Raw genomic sequence first — 26,524 nt, forward strand, 5'->3', positions numbered from 1 at the left:
GGAATTCCGATCTCTAACAATCTCCTCAGGCAATCCATAGAGCTTATACAATCGCTCCACATAGAGCTTAGCCAACTCGTGACTCTCCACTGATGACTTGTTAAGGATAAATCTGGCGATCTTTGTACATCGGTCAACAATACCTGGGTTGAATTATGGCCCCTACCAATTTGGGGTAATCCAACTACAAAATCCATCGAGACACTTTGCCACTTGTTCTCAAGGATTTGCAAAGGATGCAATAACACCCAACTCTAAGCCTTTCAACTTTATTAAGCTAGCACTGGGTACACTTCCGCACATAATCAACAAAGGATTTCGGGCCAATAGAAACGCCGGCCATCCAAGGCTAAGGTTCTATGTATGCCCAGGTGTCCCGCACTAGGTGTGTAATGGCACTCACGCAATATCAAAGCTTGGGCGTCCGAATCACTGGGCACACAAACCTTGCCATCCATGAACAGTAATCCAACTCTAATGGAATGCTTTTCCAATATCTTTCTCTCAGCACTAGTCATTAGAGTGTCTAGAACACTCGGATCTCGTGGGCTGCACTTCGACCAACTATCAAATTTGACCAAAATGGGAATCATGTTGGCAACCACCCTTTGAGAGATGCATAGAAATCAGTCATTATCTCAGCAAAAGAGATAACATTGACCTCGGGGATCCTACTAAGGACATCAGCAACCCGATTAGATGCTCCCTTACAATAACAAATCTCAAAGTTGAACTCCTGCATGAGGTCAGCCAATCTCGCCTTCCAACCCTTCAGGTCGGGTTGATCACACATATTGTCACGATTGTGACGTATGTATGTATCAGATCCTCTCTTCATTTGTCGATTCCTGTTGTTGCAGATGCAAAGGAGTAACCAGCCAAGGGAACCCCTACCCTCGACTGGTTGCGACTCTTCGCCAAAGGATGTACCTCTTCATCGAATAGCCACATCCCTTCGACGAATGGTTGTATCCCTTGATGAATGGTTTGTGCCTCTACATCGAATAGACACATACCTTAGCCTAAAGTTGTATCCTTTCGTCTATGGTCATGTCCTTTCGTGAAAGGACATGCCTCTTCAAATGTGTCTCTTCATCTCCTATAAAAGAGACCTATTGTACTTAGTTTAATCAATTCAATCTTCTCTCAAGTGTTCTCCTGAAGTCTCTTGTTCTCTAAGTTAAGTACTTAAGTAGTAATTAGTACACAATATGAGGGATTAACAACATAATCCTCACAGTGGTATCAGAGCGAAAAACCTTTCCTACCCGTGGGTTGTGAAGCCCTCACCCTGTCCACGGCACTCCTTCTTCCACCCCTCTTCTCAGAGTTGTATGGAAGCAGCGGAGCGATGGTGGACTTGGCGTAAAGCTTTGGTGGACTTGGCGTAAAGCCTTGCCCATGGTGATGTAAAATATTTCTTTTCCCTCCCCCGTGGGTTATGCGGGCCACTTAGCCTCTTCACTCAGCGTTCTCCCCCCTCGACAACCCACAAGTGTGTTGTATGGAAGTTATGGAGCGATGCGGACTTGGCGTAAAACCCCCCTCACGGTGATGTAAACTCCCCCCCCCCCCCCCCGCCCCCGGCTCACGCAGACAAAGAGGCGATCTTCGACTTACCGGGCCACTGCAGGTGTACTTACCCTTCCCGGAGGCCATTGCCTCCTCGCGCCTCGCGCATGTGTAGGCTCCCTCCGGCTCTCGGGTGGACAAGACATGTGGGCCCCCCCTTCTCGCACACAGGAGCTACTTCTTCCTCCTTGCATTGGTGGCTGCCCCTCTTCGTTGAAGACCGCGCCTGGCCCCACTATGGCGTGCAGATGGTACCCCCTCCCTTGCTAGGCGGACCTCCCTCCCCCCCCCCCCCCCCCCATGCCCACAAGTGAAGCCCCCTCTCTCTCGTGCGATGGCTGCCCATCCCCCTCTCTGGATCGCGCCCTTTCCAAACAGCACTACAAAAAAATAATAATTTGTATGCTGCTTAAACAAACGGGTCCAGCCCTATGTTAATAAAAAAAAAAGCAACACGTCACTTTTAAGAAAAAAAAAAGACGAAGTCCTCTAGTATGCATACGGGCAGTCACGTTCAAAACACAAACAAATAAATCCTCCCCACCCGCTTCGCACGCACGCGCGTGTGTGAAGAAGCCTTGAAGTTGGCATTAAAAAATAAAAAAATAAAAATTCACCCGAAGCACGGTCTTCGGAGACAACCAGACACACATTATCTTCGTTTGAGCAACAACAGACTCGACATTGACATTCTTACCGTTCACAACAACCGTTTTCTTCGAATCAACATCAGCTCAACATCAGCAATACAAGCAACAACATGAAGCTTTCAGAAGGTCTCCCCTTGAAGAGCACTTAACCTCTTCAAAGTGGACTTCTCTAGTGGCACGAACGTCCGACCCTAGTCGAGCACTCGGTTGTGAAGGCCGCGATGATGGACAAGTTTTCCCTCGCGATGATGGACAAGTTTTCCTCGCGAGCCATGCCCTTCTACTTCGGAAGCCTTAATACCCGCTGAACAAGCTGAAAATTTAAGAAATTATGGTTCGTGTGTGACAACCCAAAAGCACACAACTCCTCCGGCCGTAATCCAGGCAAAAACAATGGCCTCGTCAACGCTCTTACAAATTGAAGTCTGTCTCTGACCAGAAAATCGATGCAGTGGTGAATGAGAACCTTAAGTCAACTTTGAAGACTCAAGACCTTACCTTGAATGGTACAAGGATAATGCGGACTCTTGCAGCATGACTTCAGTCGCTGCATATGAATATTTGAACAATACCTCTTCGGTGTCAACAACAACTCTTGAAGATTCCACTTAGCAAACAGATGAAGAAATGCAGCAATACCCTAATCTTCTTCAGGAATTCTTTGACAAACAGATGTCTATCATTTGACACATGGGTTTTATTTTAAATGGGAGGGAATGTCACGATTGTGACGTATGTAATGTATCAGATCCTCTCTTCATTTGCTGATTCCTGTTTTGCAGATGCAAAGAGTAACCAGCCAAGGGAACCCCTACCCTCGACTGGTTGCGACTCTTCGCCAAAGGATGTACCTCTTCATCGAATAGCCACATCCCTTCGACGAATGGTTGTATCCCTTGATGAATGGTTGTGCCTCTACATCGAATAGACACATCCCTTAGCCTAAAGTTGTATCCTTTCGTCTAGGTCATGTCCTTTCGTCTATGGTCATGTCCTTTCGTCAAAGGACATGCCTCTTCAAAATGTGTCTCTTCATCTCCTACATAAGAGACCTATTGTACTCAGTTTAATCAATTCAATCTTCTCTCAAGTGTTCTCCTGAAGTCTCTTGTTCTCTAAGTTAAGTACTTAAGTAGTAATTAGTACACAATATGAGGGATTAACAACATAATCCTCACACATATAAATAGTGTCTCCACATTTTCATTCCATGGATAACAACGAGAAGCTTCTTTTCCTGTGTAGGATTTCTCAAGAGATCTCAGCAACCGCGTGTAGGGAATCAAAGAGTGTAAAAAGCTTAAGATGGTCACCTTGAATGGGTAGGGTACTGTAGCTTCAGCTTTTAGAGTAGATACAACTCACAGAGGTCGACTTTCAGTCCACGCTTAAAGCATGCAGGCTTTTATGAGCTTGTACCCTGAAAAAGCAAGCAAACTCCCAAAATAACAAGTATAGCCCCAAAATAACAGGGCGCCAGCTTTTCAGCTTTCTTCTCCCCTTTTTTAGCATAAAGTTCACTTATGGCCAAAGTTGCCCAAAATACTCTATTAAAAAAAAGAGTGAGCTTGTAGTGAAACCATGCACCCATGCCTGCAGTCTGCTGACCGCCCTATATGCTCATACACGTGGGCCTGTAGTATACACCCATGTGTCTCAAGCCACCACACCCATGTGTCTTAGGCAGTCAGCACTTTATGGCAGAAACCCCATGTCACAGTTTGCTACAATTCACAGCTTTTTCTCTCTAATCCCGTCTCATACACAGCTGTGCTAGGGTTTTTTTGCAGCTATATACGGTAAAAGCTTGCAGAAGAGTTCCAAAAAGCATGAACACTCGGCACAACCAAAAGCGCACAGGTTTCTGCCCTCTGCAGAACTCAACCAGATCTCTGTTTCGTACAGTTGGCAGCCACCAAACCTCATGAGCACCATGACGACTAAGATCTAGGGTTTCACCTATAACATGCTGACATGGTGATTGTCAGAGAACAAGCAGCACACAAAAAAACACAACAAAAGCTCCTGCCTTTTCCATAGATATGCATCGATTCCAAGAACTGATTGCGTACATCTAACCATGGTGTCTTCCCCGTTCACCTCTGACTCCTCCGCCCAAAGAGTCCCATGCCACCGGACCTTGGAAGATTAAAACCAGCCCACAGATTAGAACCCGGAAGATCCACACGATGAATTTTCCCACTTAATTCCAACAGGTTTGGCTCTGATACCAATGTCAAGCTCCCAGGCTAATAGACCCTACAATTAAGCATAAACAAATAGGAAAACATAAAAAGACAGGCATCTAGCTCACCACCCAACCATAGAGCCATTCAGGCTCACCCCCAAGCACAGGGGGATAGTAGCATCAGAAACATGGCTCCACGTGCACAATCCCTGGCGTCCCATACCACTCATCAGATGTTAGCATAGAGTAGTCTCAAGGCCTTACGTCTAGGTCTGAGGAGCTCTCCCTCAAACTCACGCATAAATTCACTTATATAGGCCTTCTATAAACCAGGAGCCAAAAATAACCCCCACTTAAGATGCCTAACTCCTAGGCTAAGGTTAGCCTAACTTGAAGGTCTTCATCCTGGTTACAATTGGGGCGTTAGCCTTGGGGCGTATCACCCATAGTCAAGTCTTCCTTCAAGGGGCCAAATACCGAATGAGTCCAGCAGGGTGTCCACTTGGCCCTGTCCTCTTCCTCTTTGTTGCCAAGGCGATGAGCAATTTCTTAGTTGCCGAAGGGACCGACCTACAAGCTCTTCCCGTCTCCATCTTGCCTCAGGAGGAGCTTCTAGAGTCCAAATTGGAGGGGAATCTTCAGAGATTCGCATAGGCCATTCTAAAGTAAGGGGTAGAAAGAAGAAAAATACAAAAGTGATTGGTTTGTTAAAAATTGACACCTATTGTTATAATCAGCACCTGATTGGGGACTTACTAGTCTTGCCTAAAGGTAATTTCAAAGGGCCAATCACCCTTGGTTACAATTGGTTGACAAGAGCAAAAGGTAAAAGGGACTCTGCAAAAAAGATTGAACATGTCTTCTGCATGGCATCAGGAGCTGAGATCAACTAGCACAAGTCACATGGTTTTTAGATTTGGATCTTCACCCACCCCAACTTGGAGACTAGTTGAGTCTTTTCAGTGGATTCCTCACACGGCACTCTGGTCAGACCTTTCTTGTGACAAAGGCTTCCTAGGTCTTTGGATGAGGCTGACCGACAACGTATTATGTGGAACGAGTTCATTAGGGATGAGGCCGGTCAGCCACTTGGTGCATCTCGTTACATGCAGTGGTCAGTGGTCAGTGGTCAGGATGGGAGAGATGTGCATATATAGTTCTTGCTTGGAAGACCTTCAAGAGTCTTCCGGTGGTTCAGAGAGTTGCATCCATTCAGCATCTTAGGGGCTCTCGCATACGTATTGATCAGATTGATGCAGCTATACCACATAAGTGGCTCTTTGGGATCTTTCATGGAGATTATAATCCGAGATGGCTGGGAGTTTTTTCTAGGATAGGTGTACCTTTGCAGGTCATTGCTCTCCAATGCCAGGAGGCTACAAATTGCATCATCTATTCTATCATGCCTGGATGAAGATTGAGGAGATGTAGACAGGAGGGGATCATCCCACACACCAGGCTTAGTCCAATGAGGATTGTTGGTCGTTTGGGGAAGCATTGGTTCATTTATCCTTCTCCTCAAAAAATGACTCATGGCTCTTGGTGTTTGTGGCTATATGGTGGCTGTCCTATCAGATATCTTCAATGGGATCCAGATGAGAGGGAGTGGATTGATGCCTCTGATCCATTGAAAAGCCATTCCTTTTCAGTTTCACTATCCGGAATGCCAGGCTTCTCATCATTCGAGAGATGCATAGGATCCCTACTCTCAGGCCTCATTGGGAGAGTTATGACATCACTCCGGTGATACAACATAGATATTAGCATAGGCTTTGGCATTCATGCAGAAGGAACCAGATCTCTCATTTCTTTTGGTTGTTTTTACATGGTGGTCTCCCCACCAATCATTGGAGATCGGTCTACCTGCCCAAGATGTGCAGAAAATTCTGAGACTATGCAACATATCATCCATACTCTCATCGCTACACGGGCTCGTATTGACGGGTCCTCTCATTCTACACAAGCAAAGCACGTTGTATTTATGCGGGAGTGGGACCATGGCATTTTCTTTTCCTCTAGTCCCATAGGTCTTCATGGCACCATGATGCTCCTCAGTGGTTGATATCACCTTACATATTGGGGTGATTCTATTCCGCTTATAGCTGTGATTGTTGTATGCTTTTTTCATACTTAATAGAAGCCTCTTCCTTGAAAAATAAAAATAAAAAATTGGGATGTCAGGTGGGGATTGATATTTCTCTAGAGCAACAAGTTGCCCCTCTAGCTTCTTTACTGGAGCACCACACGGCTCTCCCTCATTGGCCAAGTGGTGGTGGCCAACCAAGTGCGCATGGCCACCATGTGGTACATTACCTCTTGCTGGGCCTTTTCTCACGCATGCCTCTAACAGGTGCAGAGGCTGATCCCGAACTTTCTTTGGGCAGGAACGAAACGTCGTCTTGCAAGGGCCAGGGTGGCCTGGAGGGTTATTATTCAGCCCTGTCGTCGTGGTGGATTTGGCATCATTGATCCAGCTATTGAGAGCATAGCCCTCTTGGGCAAGTTGGTCGTTAGACGCCTTCAGCCAGGAGGTCTAGAAGGCTTCCCTCCTCCTTCGAGCACAGCTTCGCCACTAGTTTTCCTCAACCTCAGGCAAGGAGAGACTCAGCAACCCTATATTTGGAACACCCTCTTCAGGGTTCGGCCTGCATGCCAACTCTAGGAGGACCCTGGACCCCCACTATGCGATGGATCTTCACAGAGGCCCAAGCCTGCGGCCTCAGCTGGTTGGTCACCTCATGGGCACTCACTCTCACATTGCATGGGGTCCCCTCAGCACTGATCCTCCTCAAAGCTTGCGGAATGGGCCAGCTGAAGCCGCCACCCCCCCTCCCCCCCCCGATTGGTGGACCCCTCTCCAGGACCCTGCCCCACGGAGTGGCTTGGCGCTTTCACTTGCTATGATTTCCCTCTGGCAGTCCTTGGGGGGCCAACACTTATTTTCTCAGTTGGTCCGCACGGCCGGCTGACACTCTCCCCCACAGAGGATTATAGTGGTGCCTCTCTCTTCAGTGGGTGCGGATTCTTGGCGTTCATGATCATCAGTGGTACATTGACACTTTGGGATGATCACCCCTTCTTGGCCCTGCTCCATTGGTGGGACCAAGGAGGGTGGGCATTGGAGGGGCCTCACAGCCCCACCAGAGCACCCCAGTTTCCTCTCTTCGAGTACACCACACAGCTAAACAGCAGATCCAGCTGCACGGGGTTGACGGCACTCCAGCAGCTGCCTGACACTACCACACCCATGGCATCCCCTCACTCTTCATCACTGACGTCTAGAAGAGGCTTTGGAATAACATTTGTCCTCGCTCTCTTCCTCTGGTTGGTTGCTCATAGGAGCCTACTGGTGGGCACCTGGCTTGAACACCCCACCTCTTGTGGCCGATGTGGCACTTCCACAGGAATCTAGCAGATATGGTTGTGTCTTGGGTATGTTTACCTTGAACCCAGAACCACCAGGTTTGTCACTTGGAGGTCCATAGGACCAGCAGTTTTTTTGCGCAGACGGGGGTCTTGTGCTTCAGCTTGCCCACTTTCAGATCTCTGCCATCACCACTGTAGCAACTATAGTGTCACGTTGGAACCCCCATATCCACACTGACCAGAGGTGGGAACTTATCAGCAACATAAGAGCCTAGCATATTGGCGAACACAATGCAACAAAGCCATCAAGGGCACTGCCACCCCACCAATAGAGACCATCTGCTTTATCTGGACAGATCTCATCCACACCCTCCAGGGGTCTTTGGAGCCCCTGACCAGCAACTCGGAGAGCATTCAGTAGCACCAGTTGGCCTTCTTCTGGAGGCCAGGTTCCCTTTCTCAGCTAAGACGACAGCAGTGTTACTTAGCATTACAGGCCCCCCAATGTGGCTTCCCCCCTCCACCCCCAGCATAGTCTCCCTCCGAGAGCAGCCAGCCATGGAAGAGCGCCCCCCCCCCCCCCCCCCCCCCCCCCTCCCCTCTTGTTATTTTGTACATTTTCCTCCTGAGGGTTGTAGTCCACCCACAGCAGACGTTCTCTTTTCTAATAATAGATGGATCTTTTATGGAAAAAAAGGAGAGAACGTCAGATTTTTTGATCATTTTGAGTTCATTTGCAAATTAAACAATGGAATGCCACTATGGCCCTTTTTTCCTGAAGGCATGCCAAAAGAAAAGAATTCCTACAATGCATTGCAACATGTGAGAATCGCTCCAGCCATCTTCTATTATGTGTTTTCCACATGTTCTGTATTAGAGCGAAAGCCTATGCCCTTTTTGTGTTGACTGCACATGCAGAAAAACTTAGCAGTTCTCTTTGATGTTCCTATAAAATGAAAACTTACCAGGTAAGACAGGACCAACCGGTTGGGAAACTACAACTGAGCCTGCCCCACCATCAGATCGATAAGGTTCATATGAAACGCAGAGAAGGCTGTCTATATCTTCTGTGCGGCTTGTGTATGTATGACTTGTAGCCCCTTTGATTGCGCTATGTGTCCCATAATGCCTTGTCTGCACAAAAGGAGTGGTTTGTAAGCCCCAGGCATGAATAGATCATAATATGGCATGTACTTTATACATGACCGCTTCATGTATGGTTGAAATACTTTAAGCAACAATCACCTGGAACCATTGGATCTTAGAATGGCCTTCAAACCCACCCCAGTAAAGCTTCTCTACTTGCAACTGGGACCCCTCCATGGGATCCCCTAAAATGCTGAGGGAAAGCAGTTTTGGAGAACCTGCAATGAGAAACAGAGGACTAAAATTCACATTACACCATGTAGAAATCCCACCTACAGGATTGCCCAAATGGCATTCATAACAACACGTATTTGATGATCATGAAGGGCCATAATCACTTCCAGAAAGTCAGTACCTGGCTGCACGCGTTCATGTCCCATTACGCTTCTTTCTTCCCCAATCAAACCATCTTCTCGTACAGGTATACACTTGAAGGACACAAACTTGTTTATAGCTGATTTGGTGATATGATACCGTAGAAGTCCTGCTGCTTCTGCTATTGGTGTGCCAGGATCACACTCATTCTAATCCAGAAAAACCTCCACGTCATCAACAGTGCAGATGCAACCAAGACAGAAAAGAGAAACAAAAGCATACCAACATATCTTCACCTTGTGTAAGTACCAGATGTACTGACTGCTGCCCTCATAGCCTCCAACGTAGCCATACGATACCATCAAAGTTTCTCCTTCTGTGTGTTCTCCAGTCGTAGATAGAAAACTCAGACTCGGTGGCAACACTGCATAGCAAAAATGAAAGGAATGTGAAAGGCATCCATTAATGAAGCGTGTACACATTTGAGAAGCCATCAGTTTGAAAGTAATGTCTCCATTGTTTCTTTTAAAAAAAATTAAAGAACTTACTTTCAACAGGTGAATCAGAAAACACCAAGGCTGGCTCTCCACTTACACCATCTGATAGAACGGGAGTGTATTCTGCTGCCAAGTAGAACCCAACAGCTCCAAGTGGGATGTGGAAAGCCTGAAGACAATCAATATGTTGATACGATAATTGATGTAATGCTCGATGCATCCCTGGCTAAGGCTCCCCGCCCATAGGACTGGGAGCAGGGAGTTGGATGGGTAAGATTGCCCGTCCAACTCTAACAGGTGGCCTGGAATGCCCCCTGCTGACAGGCAAGAAGTCTTCTGCATTCAGCCTTAGGTGGATGGTTAAAACGTAAACATGCCAGCATGTATAAGTAAGTACAAAAATCAATAAGCATGAACTGCATAACCTCTGATATTATTGAAGTACCGATTTCTTTCAAGTGTGCAACCCCTAAAGATTCATCTGGGATGCTTGTCTTCAACCATTGCACACGACTTGCACCTTCGATGCCCCCACCCGAGATAGTTGCACTGATGCCTACTCTGCTACCTTCACAAATGTCTCCAACTATCTTCAGCTCAATGACCTTTGGAGGGGCTGGGCCAAGTACCACAATTCTTTTAGCGTCTTGGTAGTCAAAATTGGAGGCATAAGTGGCCATTAATGTCAAATACAATGGAAATAATAGTAATACCACGTGAGACTTTGTCAGTGACTACCGAGACAGGCATCCCTTGATACCCTGCAATAATAATGTATAACAAACCTTTTCAGACTTAACCCTACACTTGAGTACACTCAATTCTTCTTGTCAAAGCATCTCTAGAGCAACCTTCAGAATTCACAGGAGTATATCGAAACATCATGCGCAAACCAACATCTTCCCCGGTCAGGGTAAGTTCAGCTGTTCCTTCTGACACAAGCCGGAACCCCCTGCCACAAACCAAAGCAAGTAGATTAAATTCTGGAATGACTAATTTATTGAGGAGAAAAAACAGCCAAAAAATGTTCCGAATCCCATGGCTAATCTCTGGTGGGGCAGCCACAACACATCCAAAGCCTCTGAGATGGACTATTGACCATATTTGGGGGGGAGGATCTTCATACCAGTGCTTATTCCACAAACCCATATCTTTAATAGTAAAGAGATTTGCATCTATCAAAGGTTCCCCATCCTCTCTCAATGGAAGAAAGAGGTGTATTCTTATTTTCCTCCAATGCAAATCGGAACACCTGTGCAAGAGAAGGCTCGTAGTAGCCAATTGACAGGTTTGCTTGCCACATACGAAAAGACGACTCAATCCTATAATTCTCTGCACTCCACTAAAACCTGCAATAAGGTTGTCCCTCTTTTCCTCTGGGAGGCCTTTGACAGCCATCCAAGCCCTTATTAAGGAGGATGAGCACTCCTCTCACCTAGATCATTGCATATAGCCAGACGACACCCATGATTGCTAGGGGTGCAATACATAGAAAGCTCTTCCATGGCTGATCCCCTAGGAGAAGGCCACACACACTGAGTTCCAATAAAACTGTTCTGCTCTGCATGTGTGGGCCAATTATCCCCAATCCACCTGCATGCTTTGGGAGAATAAGTGTCTCTCAAGCAATAAATAGCTCTAGAACCACCAGAACCATCGAGAATTGACCAAAGGTAGTTGGGGATTGGCGTTTTGAGTGGTCCTACACGTGATCATGAAAAAGTACAAACCAAACATTATGTATCAGGCTATGGCGAGGAGAAACGGGTTCGCAACCAACCTATATGCCTCCCGGGTCCCACTGCAGTCGCATGAGAGGTCGGCACTCCCAAATCCATAGCTGCCATAGTCACTCCTTGGCCACCTTGGCCGGTGCTGGATCTATGTGCCATTCCTGTGCCCGAAAACCAATCACCCTCACCCTCCACAAGGTGAGGCCTCTGAGATCCTCCAAGGAGTGCTTTGATCTCTCTAGTCTGCCATGGGATCCAATAGAAAAAGTGAGCAGACCACTGTCCTCATCTGCTCCATGGACCACCACGAGGATACCGTGTTTGGTAAACACGCCTAGCCACCCGCCGGGGGGGGGGGGGGGGGTCGGGAATAGGAGTCAGCCACTCCTGAGGAATAGGTGAGTCGATGTCGATGCTGAGCCTGTCTCTACCTCTCTCCTTCTCCTCCTCCTCTTGAGGTAACTGCCTGTGTGCAATCCAATCTCCAAGAGACCTGGATGGTCCCATGCTCAAGGCGCCCGAGGATATATATGCAGTCACGCCCCTAGCATGTGGCCACTGGGTAAATAGATCAGGGGGTTCCAGATCAAAGGCTGCCGAAGCTACTCCTCTAAGGAACTGGAACAATTTGTCTGAGGGCTGCTGTCTGAGGGCTGGCCTAAGATGATCCCAAGCACGGAGTAGACTGGTTGCGAATTTGTCCTCAAAGGCTGGGCTAAAACCACGAGCTCGCATCTCTGTGAAGATCCATCTAGTACTTTGCAGCCACGGGCCCCCAAGGCTCGGAGTGTGGACTGAAATCTGGGCCAAGAGGAAATCCTTCCAAGGTCACCACCGGGTAGGAGTCCTCTGACAATCAACTTGCCCAGCAAGGCACGGCTCTATATAAAGGGATCGATGAGGCCAAGCCCCCTCTGCTACGTGGCTGAATGATCACTCTCCATGCCACCTTGGACCTGGCTGGCCTCCCATCACTTCCAGCCCACAAGAAGTTCCAGATCAAATGCTCTACCTGGCCAATACATGCCCGAGAAAAGGCCCAGCACAAAGTGATGTACCACATGGTGGCAAGAAGTACCTAGTTTGCCACCACTCTGCCTGCTAAGGATAGCCTCGCCGAGCTCCAGTATAAAATCTTATTCCGAATACTTAGAAGAAGCGGAGTGAGCTACTGCTCGGGGGAGATATCAATGCCAACCTGGCAACCGAGATAGCGGGCTGGAGTGCCCCTCGAGATCCACTAGAAAGCCTCAACTAGTTGCCAAGTTGGGTGAATGCTACCCTACCCAAAAACCACACAACTTGTGCCACTTAATCTACGCTCCTGATGCACAATAGAAAATCTCAATCGCCTCTACGAATCTTTGGAGATTCCCAACATCTCCTACAAGGTAGGCTGTTGTTTTGTCTGCAAACTCAATCTGAGTCCAATAGCTCCTCCTGCGTGCGGAGGGGAAGGCGCAATCCCTAAAGTTTGGTCTCCTGGGTGGAGAGAAAACTACTCATGGCCTTGGCAACAAATAGGAAGAGGTACGGTGCCAGAGGAAGGACAGCCCTGTCGAACCGAGCGGGAAAGGGGAAATCTGTCGCCTCGGGCTCCTTGAATGAGAACCTGGTTGTGTGATGCTGAATAAAGTCCTGAGACTCCACGAATCCACTCCATGGGGAATCCCATCCGGCTCATTGTGCCCAACAGAAAGTTCCAATCCACCCTGTCATAAGCTTTCTCAAAGTCTAGGAGTAGCACAATGAGGTCCTGCTGCCGCATCCTGGCCGAAGCTGTCGCCTCCCAAAAGGTAAAGATGTTGTCCAGAATGCTCCGATCCTAAACAAAACCAGTCTGAGTGTTGGGGATCAAGTTTGGGAGAGAAGGCTAAAGTCGCCTGGCTGATGGTCTTGGCCAAAATCTTATAGGCCGTCCCTAGCAAGGTGATGGGTCTCCATTGCCGGATCTCCAATCTATCACCACCCTCCTTGGGAATCAAATGTATCAGGCCCTCTGTGAGCCTCTCTGGCATGGCACCTAAGAGCATAATCTCATTGAAGGCAGCGCGAAGGCCACCTTCCATGAGGTCCCAATGGCGAAGAAAGAAAGAGACAAGAAGCCCATCCGCCCCCAGGCATTTTCCCTGGGTAATGCGGTCACCGCCTCTGCTAGCTCCTTTGAAGTGAAACAGGTCAATAAGAAAGACCGAAGGGAGGAGGGAACCACCTCTCTCGTGTGCCTCCAGACTCTCTCACGCGCGTCCATCACCTGGGGGAATAAAAGGGCACCAGTGAGAAGAGATCGGAGGAAATCCGTGGTGATGGCTCTCACATGTGGGGGATCAGAAACAATAGCTCCATCCTAGCCGCGCAACCTACAAATATTGTCTCTCCTCTGGTGGGGGCCAGCTATCTCAAAGAAATCTCCAGTAACTCTGTCACCGGCTTGAGTCGAGAATGAAGCCCTAGCATGGTATCTGTACTCCACCCTCCTCTCCTCTATGGACTGAATCTTTGTGCGGGTGGTAGCAATCTCACTCTCAATCCATGGGCTGTCTGGGGAACTCTCCTAAAGACGCTATAAAGAGGCTAGGCCCCTCCTCAAACTTCTCTCCTGCTCCCAAAATCCCTCCAATCTACTCTAGGCTACATCCTATAAGAAAACATTGATCTCCCCCAGGCCATCATCCGAAGTGCATACTGTAGAGCCTGAGGAAAAGTCCAATCCCGCCCATATCTGCTCGATCCGGCTGTAGATCTCGCGGTCCTAAATGAGGCTGTCTGGAATCCTGAAGCTCACATGCCTGTCATGCCTCCTTGGTCCTCTAGGAACAAAATAACTCATGCATGATCTGAAAAAGAAGTGCCTGCCAGAATACCAACCATGCCTCCACGGCTGCAAGCCCACTCGTCGATGTAAAACCTGTCTAGCCAAGAAAGGTTAGGGCCAGTGCTCCTCCTATCTCATCGAGAGAAGCTAAGACTCCCAGGGCTCCGCCCAAACTCTGGGAGATGCCAAGGGTCCTGCCCCCTAAGAATCAGTATTATCTCCTCCAAGGCAGAGTACTCCGTGCTGAGACATTGGCCGTGCCACCTCCAAGTTTGTCCTCTGTTGCCTCTATCATATTGAAGTCACTACACATGCACCAAGCATCAACCTGGGGCAGGGCCTGTCGGACAGTGCTCCAAAAGATAGCTCTACTGTCCATGCACCAAAAATCAACCTGGGGCAGGGCTTGTCGGACAGTGCTCCAAAAGATAGCTCCACCTGCAACAACATTCGGGGCATAAATGTTGGGGAAGCCAACGCTATCCTCACCAATCAGAATGGTAACCCACTGAGCACGTCCTGGAACTATGACTCTTGATCCTCACAGATGGCAAAAACTGCTCACTGACAGAGAGACACACTCCTCCCTACATCCCTGAAGGGCCAAAGGATGGAGACCAAAAAGTATCGACTCTTGCCTGGTAAAATCTTCCCGCAGCGGCCGGGTGCGCCCCTTAGTAAGGTGATGCCCTGGAGGAAAAGAATGTCGATAGGTCCCCCCCACCATAGCCCACTGAAGCTCTCCTCTAAGGACGCCTCGACTTTGAAAGCATTGAGGCCCCCCTAAACCCTGAATGTTCCATAAGACAATCCTCATATCAATCTCTATGTGAGGCGGAACTATCGGAAATGCCCTCAACTTGAAGAGTCTTGGGTGCGGGTTTAGACGGGGAATAGTCACAATCCGTCCTAGTGCGAAGTCACGTCAAGTGGGCATGGATCCGGCCCTCCATGTACTACCACTTTGTCTGAGTGCGAGAGTATGTATACTCCGTGCTCCATCGATCACAATGAAGATAACTGTAAGAGGGGGGAGAGGTACTGCGATAGAGGTATGCATGAACACAAAAAGCAGCACCTCCAGGTTCGAGGTCACTGTCTCCCCTTCCTGGTCTCTGTGGGCTGATCCACCAAGCTCCATCTTGGCCAGAGGCCATAGATGAGTAAGAACGTCTATGATGCGGAGATCTTGGAGATGCTGCAATAGCTCAACTACCTGGCCCTGAATGGTAGCCACCACCAACTCTGGATCCCACTCTGTCCCCGGGGCTGTGCTCAATGGGAAAGAGATGATCATCGCACCATTCTCTAGCGTAGAGGGTATGGAGTGGTGGAAGACCACACATATCCGAATAGGGGCTACAGTCTCCTCAAACCTGTCTATCCCTTTCGTTGGAAGACATCGGAAGAAACTACAAGATCGTGGGGGGGCCGCCTAGAGACTCGGGTGGGAGAGCCCTCACCGGTGAGGCCGCAATGGTCATCTCCACCGGCTCTAAGAAATGATGAATTAGCCAACAAATAGAACTCGCCGGCTGTCTCCTCTCCGGATCAAGGGTTGCAGGGGGGCGATGGGAATGCTCTGGAGAGGCCTCTAGGGGGGGGGGGGGGGGGGATGATGGTGGGCATGGAAGAAGAGGAAGGAGCAAATGGAGCCACTACAGGTAGAGTCGGAGGCGAGGGTGCGGGATGGGGGGGGAGGAGCCAAGGGAGGAGGCGAGGGGAAGCGGGTAGGCGGAGAGGTTGGAGAGGGATACTGCTGAGAGACATCCATCGGAGAGGAAGGCTGCTGGAGAAGGCTCGACGAAGAGAGGGTGGTGTCAACTACAACTCTGTCTCTTCACCACCTGGCTGTTCCCCCACAAGATCAGGAACTAACCCTGCAGAAGGTTTTGGTTTCTTTGACTTGGGCTCTCCTTTATTGTCAGAGTCCTTTTGGGACTTTCTCTTGGGACAATTGAATGACATATGCCCCTCTTCAGTACAGTAAAAACATTTCCGAGCATCTCTCAAAGCCTGTCTTTCCTCAGAAGTTCTCTTGGGCATTGGCAACTTCTTATACCTCGTCTCTGAAGACCCTTTAGCATCACGAGAAGCATGCCCAGATTTTTCAGCTTTCTTGCTCGAGTTCTTACTTCCTTTAAACCCAGATGAACCTCCAGTGAGTAACGTATTAGCTGTCATAGCATTCTCTATCATCTGTGACATGTTCGTTACTCGAGTCTTGATACAATAATCTCGCACCTCTTTGCGCAGCCCACAACAATACTTCTCTACCTGCTCAGACAAAGGCACTGCACGAAGTCACTGGAAGTAAAGCTTCCCAAAACTTCTTGTTATAATCTTCCAAATTTTCACATTTTGAAGCATCCAACTTGTGCCATGCAATCATAACATCCACCTCAAATGTAGATGTGAGCCATACGGAAGAGAAGACCTATTTAAATTGTACCCAAGTAGTGGGTGCTATGCCCTGCAAAAGAAGAGTAGACCACCACTGCAAAGCATTGCCTTTGAGGAAAGTGGCAGCTTTCCTCACCTTAGAGGACTCTGTGTAATTCCCACCAGAAAAAGCAGCATCGAACTGCTGTAAAAAGGTAAGTGCTTTTAATTTATCTTTGGCTCCACTGAATGTATCAAACTTCACAGCAGCTCCCCCTTCCTTATAATCCTTCGCCTTTCCCATAGGCGTTAGATTATCATATGGAAGTGGCTTCGCAAGATTGCTGCCCCCAACATTCATGCCCATCATAGGGTCAACATTACCCATTCCCACACCGAGCCACCACCAAAATAACCTGGATGCATACTCTGCTGAGGAATAGATGGCTGTCCAAAGAAGGAACTCTGAGAATTAGCACCATAAGCATGTTGCATGTTCGGAAACTGGCCAAAAGATGGATCCTGTGGGATGGCACCACTATGACCTTGAGAAAGGTTCTTAGAACACACCTTCTTCTTCTTCTTTTCGGGCTCTGTACGGGATCTCATAAATTCAGCAAACTTCTCACTTTGTGTGAGCTGCATAAATACATCCATAACACTAGCCAAACAATCTTTAAACCGAGCATCATCATCCTCTTTACCAAGTACATCTTCTGGCTGTGTTACATCCTCATATTGCTCAACATCTGCAGCCTGTTCTCCTGCAAGATTATCCTCAGATTCATTTCTTTCAGGACAGGTCTCTTGCTCTTCCTCTTCATGATAAAAGTACTCATCTTCTGTATCAGACATGTTGCTGAATTTTTTAGCCATGACTTTCCTCGAGGCAACCACGAGCTCACCCCCTTAAGAAAGTTGATGATTGGTCCCGGCAACGGAACCTTGAAACCGGCCTCTGGTAGAAACCAAAGTGCGGTAGACTAGCAGTCACCTTTCCTCTTGTAGTCTAGATATGAAAACAAATTGAATTGGAGCTAGAGTGCCCCAAATCTGAAAATAGAACGACACCTGTTGGCCCCAAAGCTTGGCACCCCTTGCGGTATTTCTTTATTCAATTTCAAGAATATGAAAGGCTGAGTACAACAAAACCAGCCAAGAGAATACACCTGTATGGCCAATTTGGCAGCCCACAATACCTCTTAGCACAGAGGATTCACACACACAGATCTGTGTCTCAAAGCAACACTCTGTGCTTCCCTCTGATCAGCCAAGACCATTTAGTAGGACAACCTTGAGCATACATCTGGCATATCTCATGCACATGATTCCACAACTCAGCACAAACATACATTCACTGTCCCAATCTCTGTTTCCACCCTTTTCAATCTGCCATACCCCTCCTCTAACAAGGGGCCAGATAGCACAACTCTGCAGCAGATATAAGCCAATGGAAAGAAAGACAGATGAACAAGTTCAGATCTTACCAAATCAGCTCGTGGATCTGCACCGGAGGAAATGACTATACCAGTCTGTACTTGCAGACACTTGTTTCAACAACTCTGCTTCACACGTGTGGGTGTACCTGTCTGTACCTTCCTCCCTGCATCCACCTCAGTGCTATACTTGTCTGTACAGACCAGATAATCTGCACTGTACCAGTCCGTACAGGCTAGCAGTAATTGACTGTACCTGTCCGTACTGGACTGTACGGACTGCACCAACAGTCACTAAAATCTGCCCGCCTGCTGAGACTAGTCTCTGGTCGCCTCCGCTACCTAATTCAGAAGATGACCAACAGACTGCTCCAGCTGTCGTACAGTAAAACGCCACCTGTACTGGCTGTACGGAACTGCAGCCACATGCTCTGTCCGTACAGTACAGTTTGTACTGTTTTCAACCTGTTGACTGTACCTGCAAGCGCCGCCTGAGCAAGTACCCAATAGGACTGTAGCCGCCTGACTGTACGGCCTGCAGCCACATGATCTATACGGCCAGAATTCAGTTCAACCTGCTCTCTCTTCACAGCCAAAAACCAATCGACCAGCTTCACCTCTTTTCCACGCTTACAACATACACGTCTCCCCAAAAGCAAGAGAGAGAGTGAGGTGAGAGAGGCATGCAACTCCCAAAAGTCGAGTTGCCCCTCTCCAAACTTATCCTAGGGCCCCCAACTTTAATAATCATTAAAGTTCCCTAGGGGCCACTAAGGCCTAGGGGCAACCTTCAATAAAACATTAAAAACATTAATGTTTTTGTCCCCTTTCACATCTGAAGTGTCCACACATCATTCTCATTTGTCCGGGCACCCCAAATGCGAATATTTTAATATTTTGGCTCAGCAACCACCATGCCCACACTTGTGCTGTTCCATTTTCACAGGGCCATGACACATAGCATCCATCCCAATCCTTAGGGGAACACCCGATTCCATGCAGGAACAGGCGATCATTACCCACAGGGAGGATTCCGAGTTGCTGGATTGGTTGGAAGCTGCCCACAATCTAATTTGCAATGTGGTGGAAATCTCAACAGTCACTCTTGAGCCATGCCAGGACAAGAAACACAAGGAACACTCTGAGTTGAGCAGCCTAGGTGAACCAGTCACCAGCCGGCATAGAAGCAAGAAGATCTCTGTTTTTTCAGATGGCATGAGTCCTAACAGCACTCAACAACGTGGCCCCTGCAGTGCTTCCCCAAGTAGCCAACTCAGGCACAACACCCCAGCTCCCTTCTTGTCATGATCCTGTCAAAGAATTCAAACTGAGGTTCCCAAACCACACTCTTCGCCTCCAAGCTTTGGGATTACCCCACCTTGCTGCACCAGGCACATGTTCAGCTTATAGGGCTGGGTTTACTGTCTCTCTCCATTTTAGGGTTTCATCTTCAACAAGGGATTTCTGCAATTTTGAGTTTCCTATCCTGTTTTTTAGGGTTTTTCCATCAGAATTTTATACACTTCTGGGGTGCTCCATCTAGGTTTCCATTAGGGTTTTTGTCATCGGTGTAGTTATTGGGTTCCATAGTGTCCCCAGCTTTGTGTACAGGTGAGATGATGCGTGATGATCAAGTGTGGGGAAAGCCTTCCACCAGTGCCCTGTTAAACATGCAAGCCAATAGGGGTGCAAGGGTGTCGGCTGCATGTGATAGGTGCTCCGATCTAATCCCCTCGTGATCCTAGGAGTGGCCATTTTGGAGTTTCCAAATGGCCACCATGGTTGATGTGAAGAAAGTGGATGTAGTGGGGCGGGGTTCAGGTGGGTGTGGGTGTGGGAGTGGGAGTGGGAGTGGGAGTGGGAGTGGGAGTGGGAGTGGGAGTGCGAGAGGAGGCTGGTTGGGAATATGGTAAAGTGAGTGTGCATAAGTGTGCCAGATGTGAGAATCTATGATGGGTGTCGGTGGTTGTCGTTCTCTCAACCTATGCCAGGCCTACTTAGCGTTGCCGCTCAAGAAGAGTTAGTATATCTCCTAGTATTTCTTTATCACATATGCTCCTTTCTTGCGGTGAGTGAGACATCGGTTAATCCTTTGAGCATCACACTAGAGGACTTGACCAATCGCTACCTCGCTTGAGCAGCGTCACCGCGAAATGCTTCAACCCTGAAACATTTCACCTCGAAACGGGGCAGGAAATGCTGAAACGTTTCACCCCTCCACAAGTGTTTATTGAAACGCTCAACCGAAATGGGTATACACACACAGCCCCAACATACATACATACACACATAAATATATACATACACATATAAATACACACATATATACACACTTTTTTTAGTGAAACCACTGTCTCATTAAGAAAGAAAAGAATATATATTCATAGCTGTCCCAAATGAGGACAGCCACTACGCAGAAAACACTTCTAATTGCTGGAAGGTTAGTCCCCTGATTTGACGAGAATCTCAAAGGGATTGAAAAAGGGTTCTCCGGAAATAAACAAACAACCGGATAGAATCTCCAGAGAAGAGCAACTGATTCCGAGCATGATAGATAGTCCACAAAGCCTAGAATCTAGTCCAGTCAAGGAAGTCAATATAGTCTAGTAGGGGAGGAGAAAGGAAACCAAAAAGCCAGAACATTCGACCAAAACACCTCCCCGGAAAACGAGCCCAAAGATGTGCGGAAAAATCATCAAGAAAATCGGGAGAGTGCGAACAATACCACAAAAGGTGAGGCACTGTCTCTGTAGAATGAGAGCACTGCCTACAAGAAGCAGTGTCAATACGTCTTCATATCAAACGAGATCCAACTGGGACAATCCACTCTTCCAAATTCTTTTCAATGCATCTTTCCACCAAGCAAGAGATTTTGACATAATCCGGAGGCGATTTGCATGATCCTCAATCCATGGAGGTGATAAGAGAAACTTATAAGCCTTAGCTAGACACAAGTTGGCACATCCTCGAAGTTGCCTATCAAAACACCAATCTTGGATTCTAAGTGATTCCTCAAGCATTGGGATTGGCTAAAAGGGCTGCATTATTTCCGAAATGAGTCTCCGGATTGGCCGGTGGTGCATCCCTAAATTGCATTGCCTGACTACACGTGGGAAGGTAAGAACATAACCATTTTCATCCACAACATCATAAACGTGACGAATTCCCAATGTGGAAAGATTGTAGGCCTTTCTTGGTTGAGACAAAGCAAGCGGTGGATCAAACACCCTGCTCCAATGAATACTTTGTAAAAGAAGTGAGCTTCCTTGATTTGGAGGCCTACCTGACCATTGCAAGTGACACAATATAGCTTGCCAATCTCGAATGAAAGCAGTCGAATATGGAGAGCCTAGAATATGACCATGAAAATGCCCAAGGATTATATCATCATAATTGATGATCCAATGACCATATGCATTTGTTTGCATGTTAGTGCACAGAGCTCCCAACATGCGTGCCCACGGCTCTATAAATGCAGGTAGAAGAGTGGCTTTTCTTGCCAATATATGATAATGAATGTTAAGAACATTGAGCCCACCATGCATTTTAGGCGAACAAATAAGGTCCTGCCTTAATAAACGTAACCCTTTTCTATCTGCCTTGGTTTTCCATAGGCATTCCATTGCTTTAAACATCAAATTATCAATATGTTTGCTAGACCAAGGTAAGAGCGGAAGATAGAACTAAATATATGCCATGATAATTGATTGTACTATACGCAACCGCACATGTAGAGGCCATGTAGATAATTCCCAGTATTCTATTTTAGAGTGCAATTTCGCCATCACCCATTGAGTTTTATCTTTCAAAGACAATTCCCAAACAATGGGATAACCAAGATTCTTGACTATCTCTTTAGGTGGGATGATCTGACCCGGCCACAAAAGTTGATGCCAATCATAATCTTTCAAAGGGAGCAACTTTGATTTTTGAAGATTTACATGTAATCCCACAGCCAAACCATAGAGGGACAGTGCTTTCATGAGAGTCCTTACATCAGCCTCTGTATTCTTGGGAAAAAAGAAAGAGTCATCAACGTATGCCTGTGCTACAATCTGTGTACCATCGGCCATGGAGAGACCATGTAGTTGTCCATCTCATGTCAATCTATCCATGTAAAGGAGCATTGAGTGAGTCGCAATGGCATACAAAAGTGTACTAAGTGGACAACCTTGGCGAGCGGATTTCCCAAGATACCATGAGGCTGAAAGTTATCCGTCCAAAATGCATATAGTTGATCCCTCTTGATAAAGCCAGAAGATGACATTTTTCATTTTAGGCCCAGATCCCATTTTGTCCATCACCTAAGCTATAAACTCCCATTGTACTGTATCAAAAGCCTTACTATGTCCACCTGCACGATAAGAACATCCTGATCCGTATACTTGGCATATTCAATGCCAATATACACATTTGCTATATTGTTAGTGATTTGCCTTAGAGGGACAAATCCATATTGCGCAAGATGCAAACCTACATGTAAGACACTTTTTATTCTATTAACAAGCATCTTGGTAACCAATTTATATATGACTGGCATTAAAGAGATAGGACGCCAATTTGATATGACTTCACAAAGCTCTTTTTTGGGCTGTAATTTCAGCAAACCTTCTTTCCATGAAGATGGCAAGCATCCAACATTCCAGCAATGATTCACCACAAGCAAAATTGGCGATCTCAAAATATCCCAGAACATCTCGAAGAACTCCACTGTCAAACCATCCCAACCTAGAGACTTCCATTTACCTAGGTCTTTCAAAGCATCATCCAGTTCTACATCCATGAAGGGCTCCATCCATAATGTCAGCCTCTTGGCGTGAAATGATGGACATACCCTGATGTAAGAAAAGCTCTCGTGCATCAAGAGCCTCTCTTGAAAGCAGGAGAGGGGCAGCAAAAATGCGAGAAAAGTAATCATGGCAAGCCTCAGCAAGCTGTGTTTTTGTGCATGTCCAGGTACCATGTATTCTTTTAACTCTTGTAATGCATTGTTTTTGCCTGGAGCATGGAGACCTTCGAAAAAAGATTTTGACGAGCAGCCTTTATCAAGCAATGGCTTCTGCCTCTCCCTAGTTTGCCATTTATTAAGCTTACGTTCATCATCATGATGAAGACAAATTTCAGCTTCTATTAACAGTTGTTGCTCATCATTATTCCGCTCTCTAGAACAACTGATTTCAGTGTACTTTTGTATTGCCAATTTTGCTTGTTCAACTTGTCTTCTGTTCTCTCCCATATACCACCTTGCATAGTCCTCTATCACAGCTTGCATTCACTGCACAAAGCTGATCCAAGCAAAATGTAACAAACAACTGTTATTAATCATGAGCAATCTTTTAAGGACAATCATTGTCAGCCATGCCAAACTACATAGCAAGCCATACCGGCGAATGATCAGAAAGTCACAATGTATGACCATTCCACATCTTACATGTGTATACATCACACTGAGCGGCATTGAGAAGGTACCATCTATCCAAACGTGCCCAGTAATGCAAAACAGCATTATGATGAAAAGTATAACCCTTTGATTGTGGCATGAGCTATGTCCACAAATCACATGCATCCAATCTTGCCTTTCGGAGGACATCATATGAGAGCAGTGAGAGGTGTTATCATGGAAGTCAGGGGAATTATTAAAACCCCTGCAATGAAAGCATTTGAAATCCATGGGTAAGCGTGTAAGGAGCGCCACATCTCAGCTCTATATGCTGAAGTCTGCGACGCATAAACACTCACAAATTCATAGAGTTCTCCTTGAATCATAAATTGTACCACAAGCCAACGGCCATTTGATCATTGTAGGCTGATACAGGCTGTAAATCATGCTTAACCATTATGAGGGTACCAAAAAAAGATCGAGATCCTGCATAGAAGATTTGATACCTCGAGAAGACTCCCTGTCTTCAAGAAAAACTATGCTGATTATGCTCTTCCAAACAAACCACATGAGGATGCATAGTATTTACATATGACCAAAGCAACCTCCATTTATTCACATCACAGAGGCCTTATATATTGTAAGTAAAACACCGGATTGGTATAGACATATTTACAGTGTGAGTGATGTAGAGGCTACACCTCAACTTGCATGGTAGCCTGACTGGTCAAGTCACCATGCAGAGGACGTTCTGCAATTTGAAAATAAGCCATATTTGTGTGCATGGAATTCTCTGCATCATGTGCAAACAAAGAATCACCACTGACTACTATGACTACTGCCGCCCACAATATTGCCTGAAGTGTCTGGCGTGAACTAGATGTAGAAGTTCTTTCTATCCCGTTGCGAGAGACCAAGGGTCTTTGTCTAGAAGATATTGCTTTTTTAGGAGTCCACCATGTATCAAAGTCTAGTTTGTCTTTATTTTTCACATTCATCACATGAGAACCTGTTGAGATAGATTTTGCTTTTCCTTTATCCAAACCTGAAGGCTATGAATGATTTACATTCTTGCCCTTTTGAGTTTGCACAGATGGCATAGGAGCAAATTGAGAAGAGGGCGGCATGGCTGCAACAGGCAGCCGCAATAAAAGTAAAGGACATTCTGATTGCATATGTCCAAACTTCCTGCAAGTAAAGTAGGAACCTGCAAATTTTCCCATTTAAGCTTAAGGAAAACTTCCTATGTCGAAATCCCTTGCATTTCAACATCCACTGCAACCTTGTCAAAGCTTTGTTTGTCTGTATCCCAAAGGATACAAAATCTGTTAACACTGCCAGAAGATTTGGAAGGGCATACAACCTTACCCAGTGATTCAGCCAGAAAAGGCAATGCAAGGCGCATAGGCAATGCAAGGCGCATATAAACTGGGAGATCCACCACTTCAATCCATACACGGCACTTGTGTTTGATAAAATTCTAATAGTCCTTGGCGGGTGACCAAGGGTACACATGCACCATTTAATGTCCAAAGAACAAGGGCAACTTTTCCAACAGCATTTGTTTATGCTTGGATTCAGTGAGAATGACCTCATACAAGCCTCTCATTGCAAAGTAAATCCCTTCCACAAAACATCCACCAAGCATGGCTTTTATCCATTGGCCAACATCTGTTCAGGCATTTTACCAAGGAAAAAAAAGGATTACCACTTTTTGAGATAATCTCGTAACAGGGTCGAAGAGTATATGGCTAGGGATTTTCAAAATCGAAAATCTGGCACAAGCGCATCCCATGTTTGTCGGATGTCTGCAAAGCCTTCCTGAAGAGTGTCGCAAAATTGTTGCAATTCGGGATTGTCACAATGGAAAGATTGTGAATCAGAATGCAAATTTCTCTGTTTGGGATCACCAGACAATTTCCTTCTATGGTAAGTGGCCATGAAGAAAAAAAGAGGAGAAAAAAAGGCGGACGATACAAGAGGCACAAAAAAAAAAACAGGAAGACACAGACACACAAAGAAGAGGAGCGGGGAGCAAAGCAAAAAATAAGAGATGCAGACAAATATATTCAAGACAGAAGGAATGGGAGAGAAATGAAATGAAATGAAATGTTATATTAACGTCTTCAAAAGGCCAAAGTGACCTATGAGACCAAAGTTACAACCATGTGACATCTAATACACTGTCTAGAAAAGAGAGAGAGAGAGAGAGAGAGAGAGAGAGAGAGAGAGAGAGAGAAATGAAATGAAATGTTATATTCACGTCTTCAAAAGGCCATAATGACCTATGAGACCAAAAAGTTACATCAAAAAGAGAGAGAGAGAGAGGGTGCACACACACACAAAGCCGCATCCAAAAAGAAGACAAATGGAAGATTTAACCAAACAGCAAGAGAGGAAGCAAGTGACAAACGTAAGGACACACAAGAATTGTAGAGACAGCTACTGGCAGGAGGAGGCAAGACAGACGACGCTGCAGAGGCAACAGACGTGAGGAGCGCAACCAGTGCTATAGGCTCACTGCTCGGTGAGGGATGGCAGGAGCTAGTGCTGCAAAGCAATATGCGACACTGCAAAGCTCCACAAATTCGCGTGCTTTTCTCTCTCACACACACCACACATATATACACACAGATATACATACATACATATATATATAAATATATGTATATACATACATAAGTATTTATGTATATACATACATGCGTGCATACGTACGTATGTAATAGTCTCTACGCACATGCGAGAGAGAAATGAAATGATATATTAACGTCTCTAAGAGGCCATAATGGCCTATGAGACCAAAACTGAGAGTACATCTGAAGTTGGTGTCTCATCAAAGAGAACAACTAAATGAGACTAAAAAGTACAATAAACTGATTGACCTACGGTTATGAGAACAGAACTGTAAGACTCCAAGATGATACTAAGTAGAAAATACTGGAAAATACTGAAAAATGTATATCAGGTAGATCCATGTATGCTAATCAGTTGAAGTGTTGCCCTCTCCTTAGATCAAGTATCTCCGCCATGGGGCTGTCTAG

At 46.5% G+C, this 26,524-nt stretch overlaps 1 protein-coding gene across 10 annotated transcripts in view; it reads right to left on the reverse strand.

Annotated features, from left to right (window-relative positions):
* LOC147617435 (187-kDa microtubule-associated protein AIR9-like) overlaps positions 1 to 26,524 on the reverse strand; it is a 101,866-nt gene that overhangs the window by 28,403 nt on the left and 46,939 nt on the right. For all 10 annotated transcript variants that reach the window (XM_086775692.1, XM_086775691.1, XM_086775697.1 and 7 more), the window contains 8 exons: positions 10,586 to 10,686; positions 10,448 to 10,495; positions 10,160 to 10,350; positions 9,786 to 9,903; positions 9,534 to 9,661; positions 9,278 to 9,446; positions 9,022 to 9,140; positions 8,742 to 8,910 (listed from right to left, as the gene is read on the reverse strand). In XM_086775692.1, coding sequence (XP_086631818.1) covers positions 8,742 to 8,910; positions 9,022 to 9,140; positions 9,278 to 9,446; positions 9,534 to 9,661; positions 9,786 to 9,903; positions 10,160 to 10,350; positions 10,448 to 10,495; positions 10,586 to 10,686 — 1,043 coding nt within the window. The remainder of the gene's footprint in view (positions 1 to 8,741; positions 8,911 to 9,021; positions 9,141 to 9,277; positions 9,447 to 9,533; positions 9,662 to 9,785; positions 9,904 to 10,159; positions 10,351 to 10,447; positions 10,496 to 10,585; positions 10,687 to 26,524) is intronic.

The sequence above is a fragment of the Cibotium barometz genome, chromosome 36, assembly GCF_041138505.1.
Source record: "Cibotium barometz isolate CiBa-2024 chromosome 36, ASM4113850v1, whole genome shotgun sequence".
NCBI classification, from domain to species: domain Eukaryota; kingdom Viridiplantae; phylum Streptophyta; class Polypodiopsida; order Cyatheales; family Cibotiaceae; genus Cibotium; species Cibotium barometz.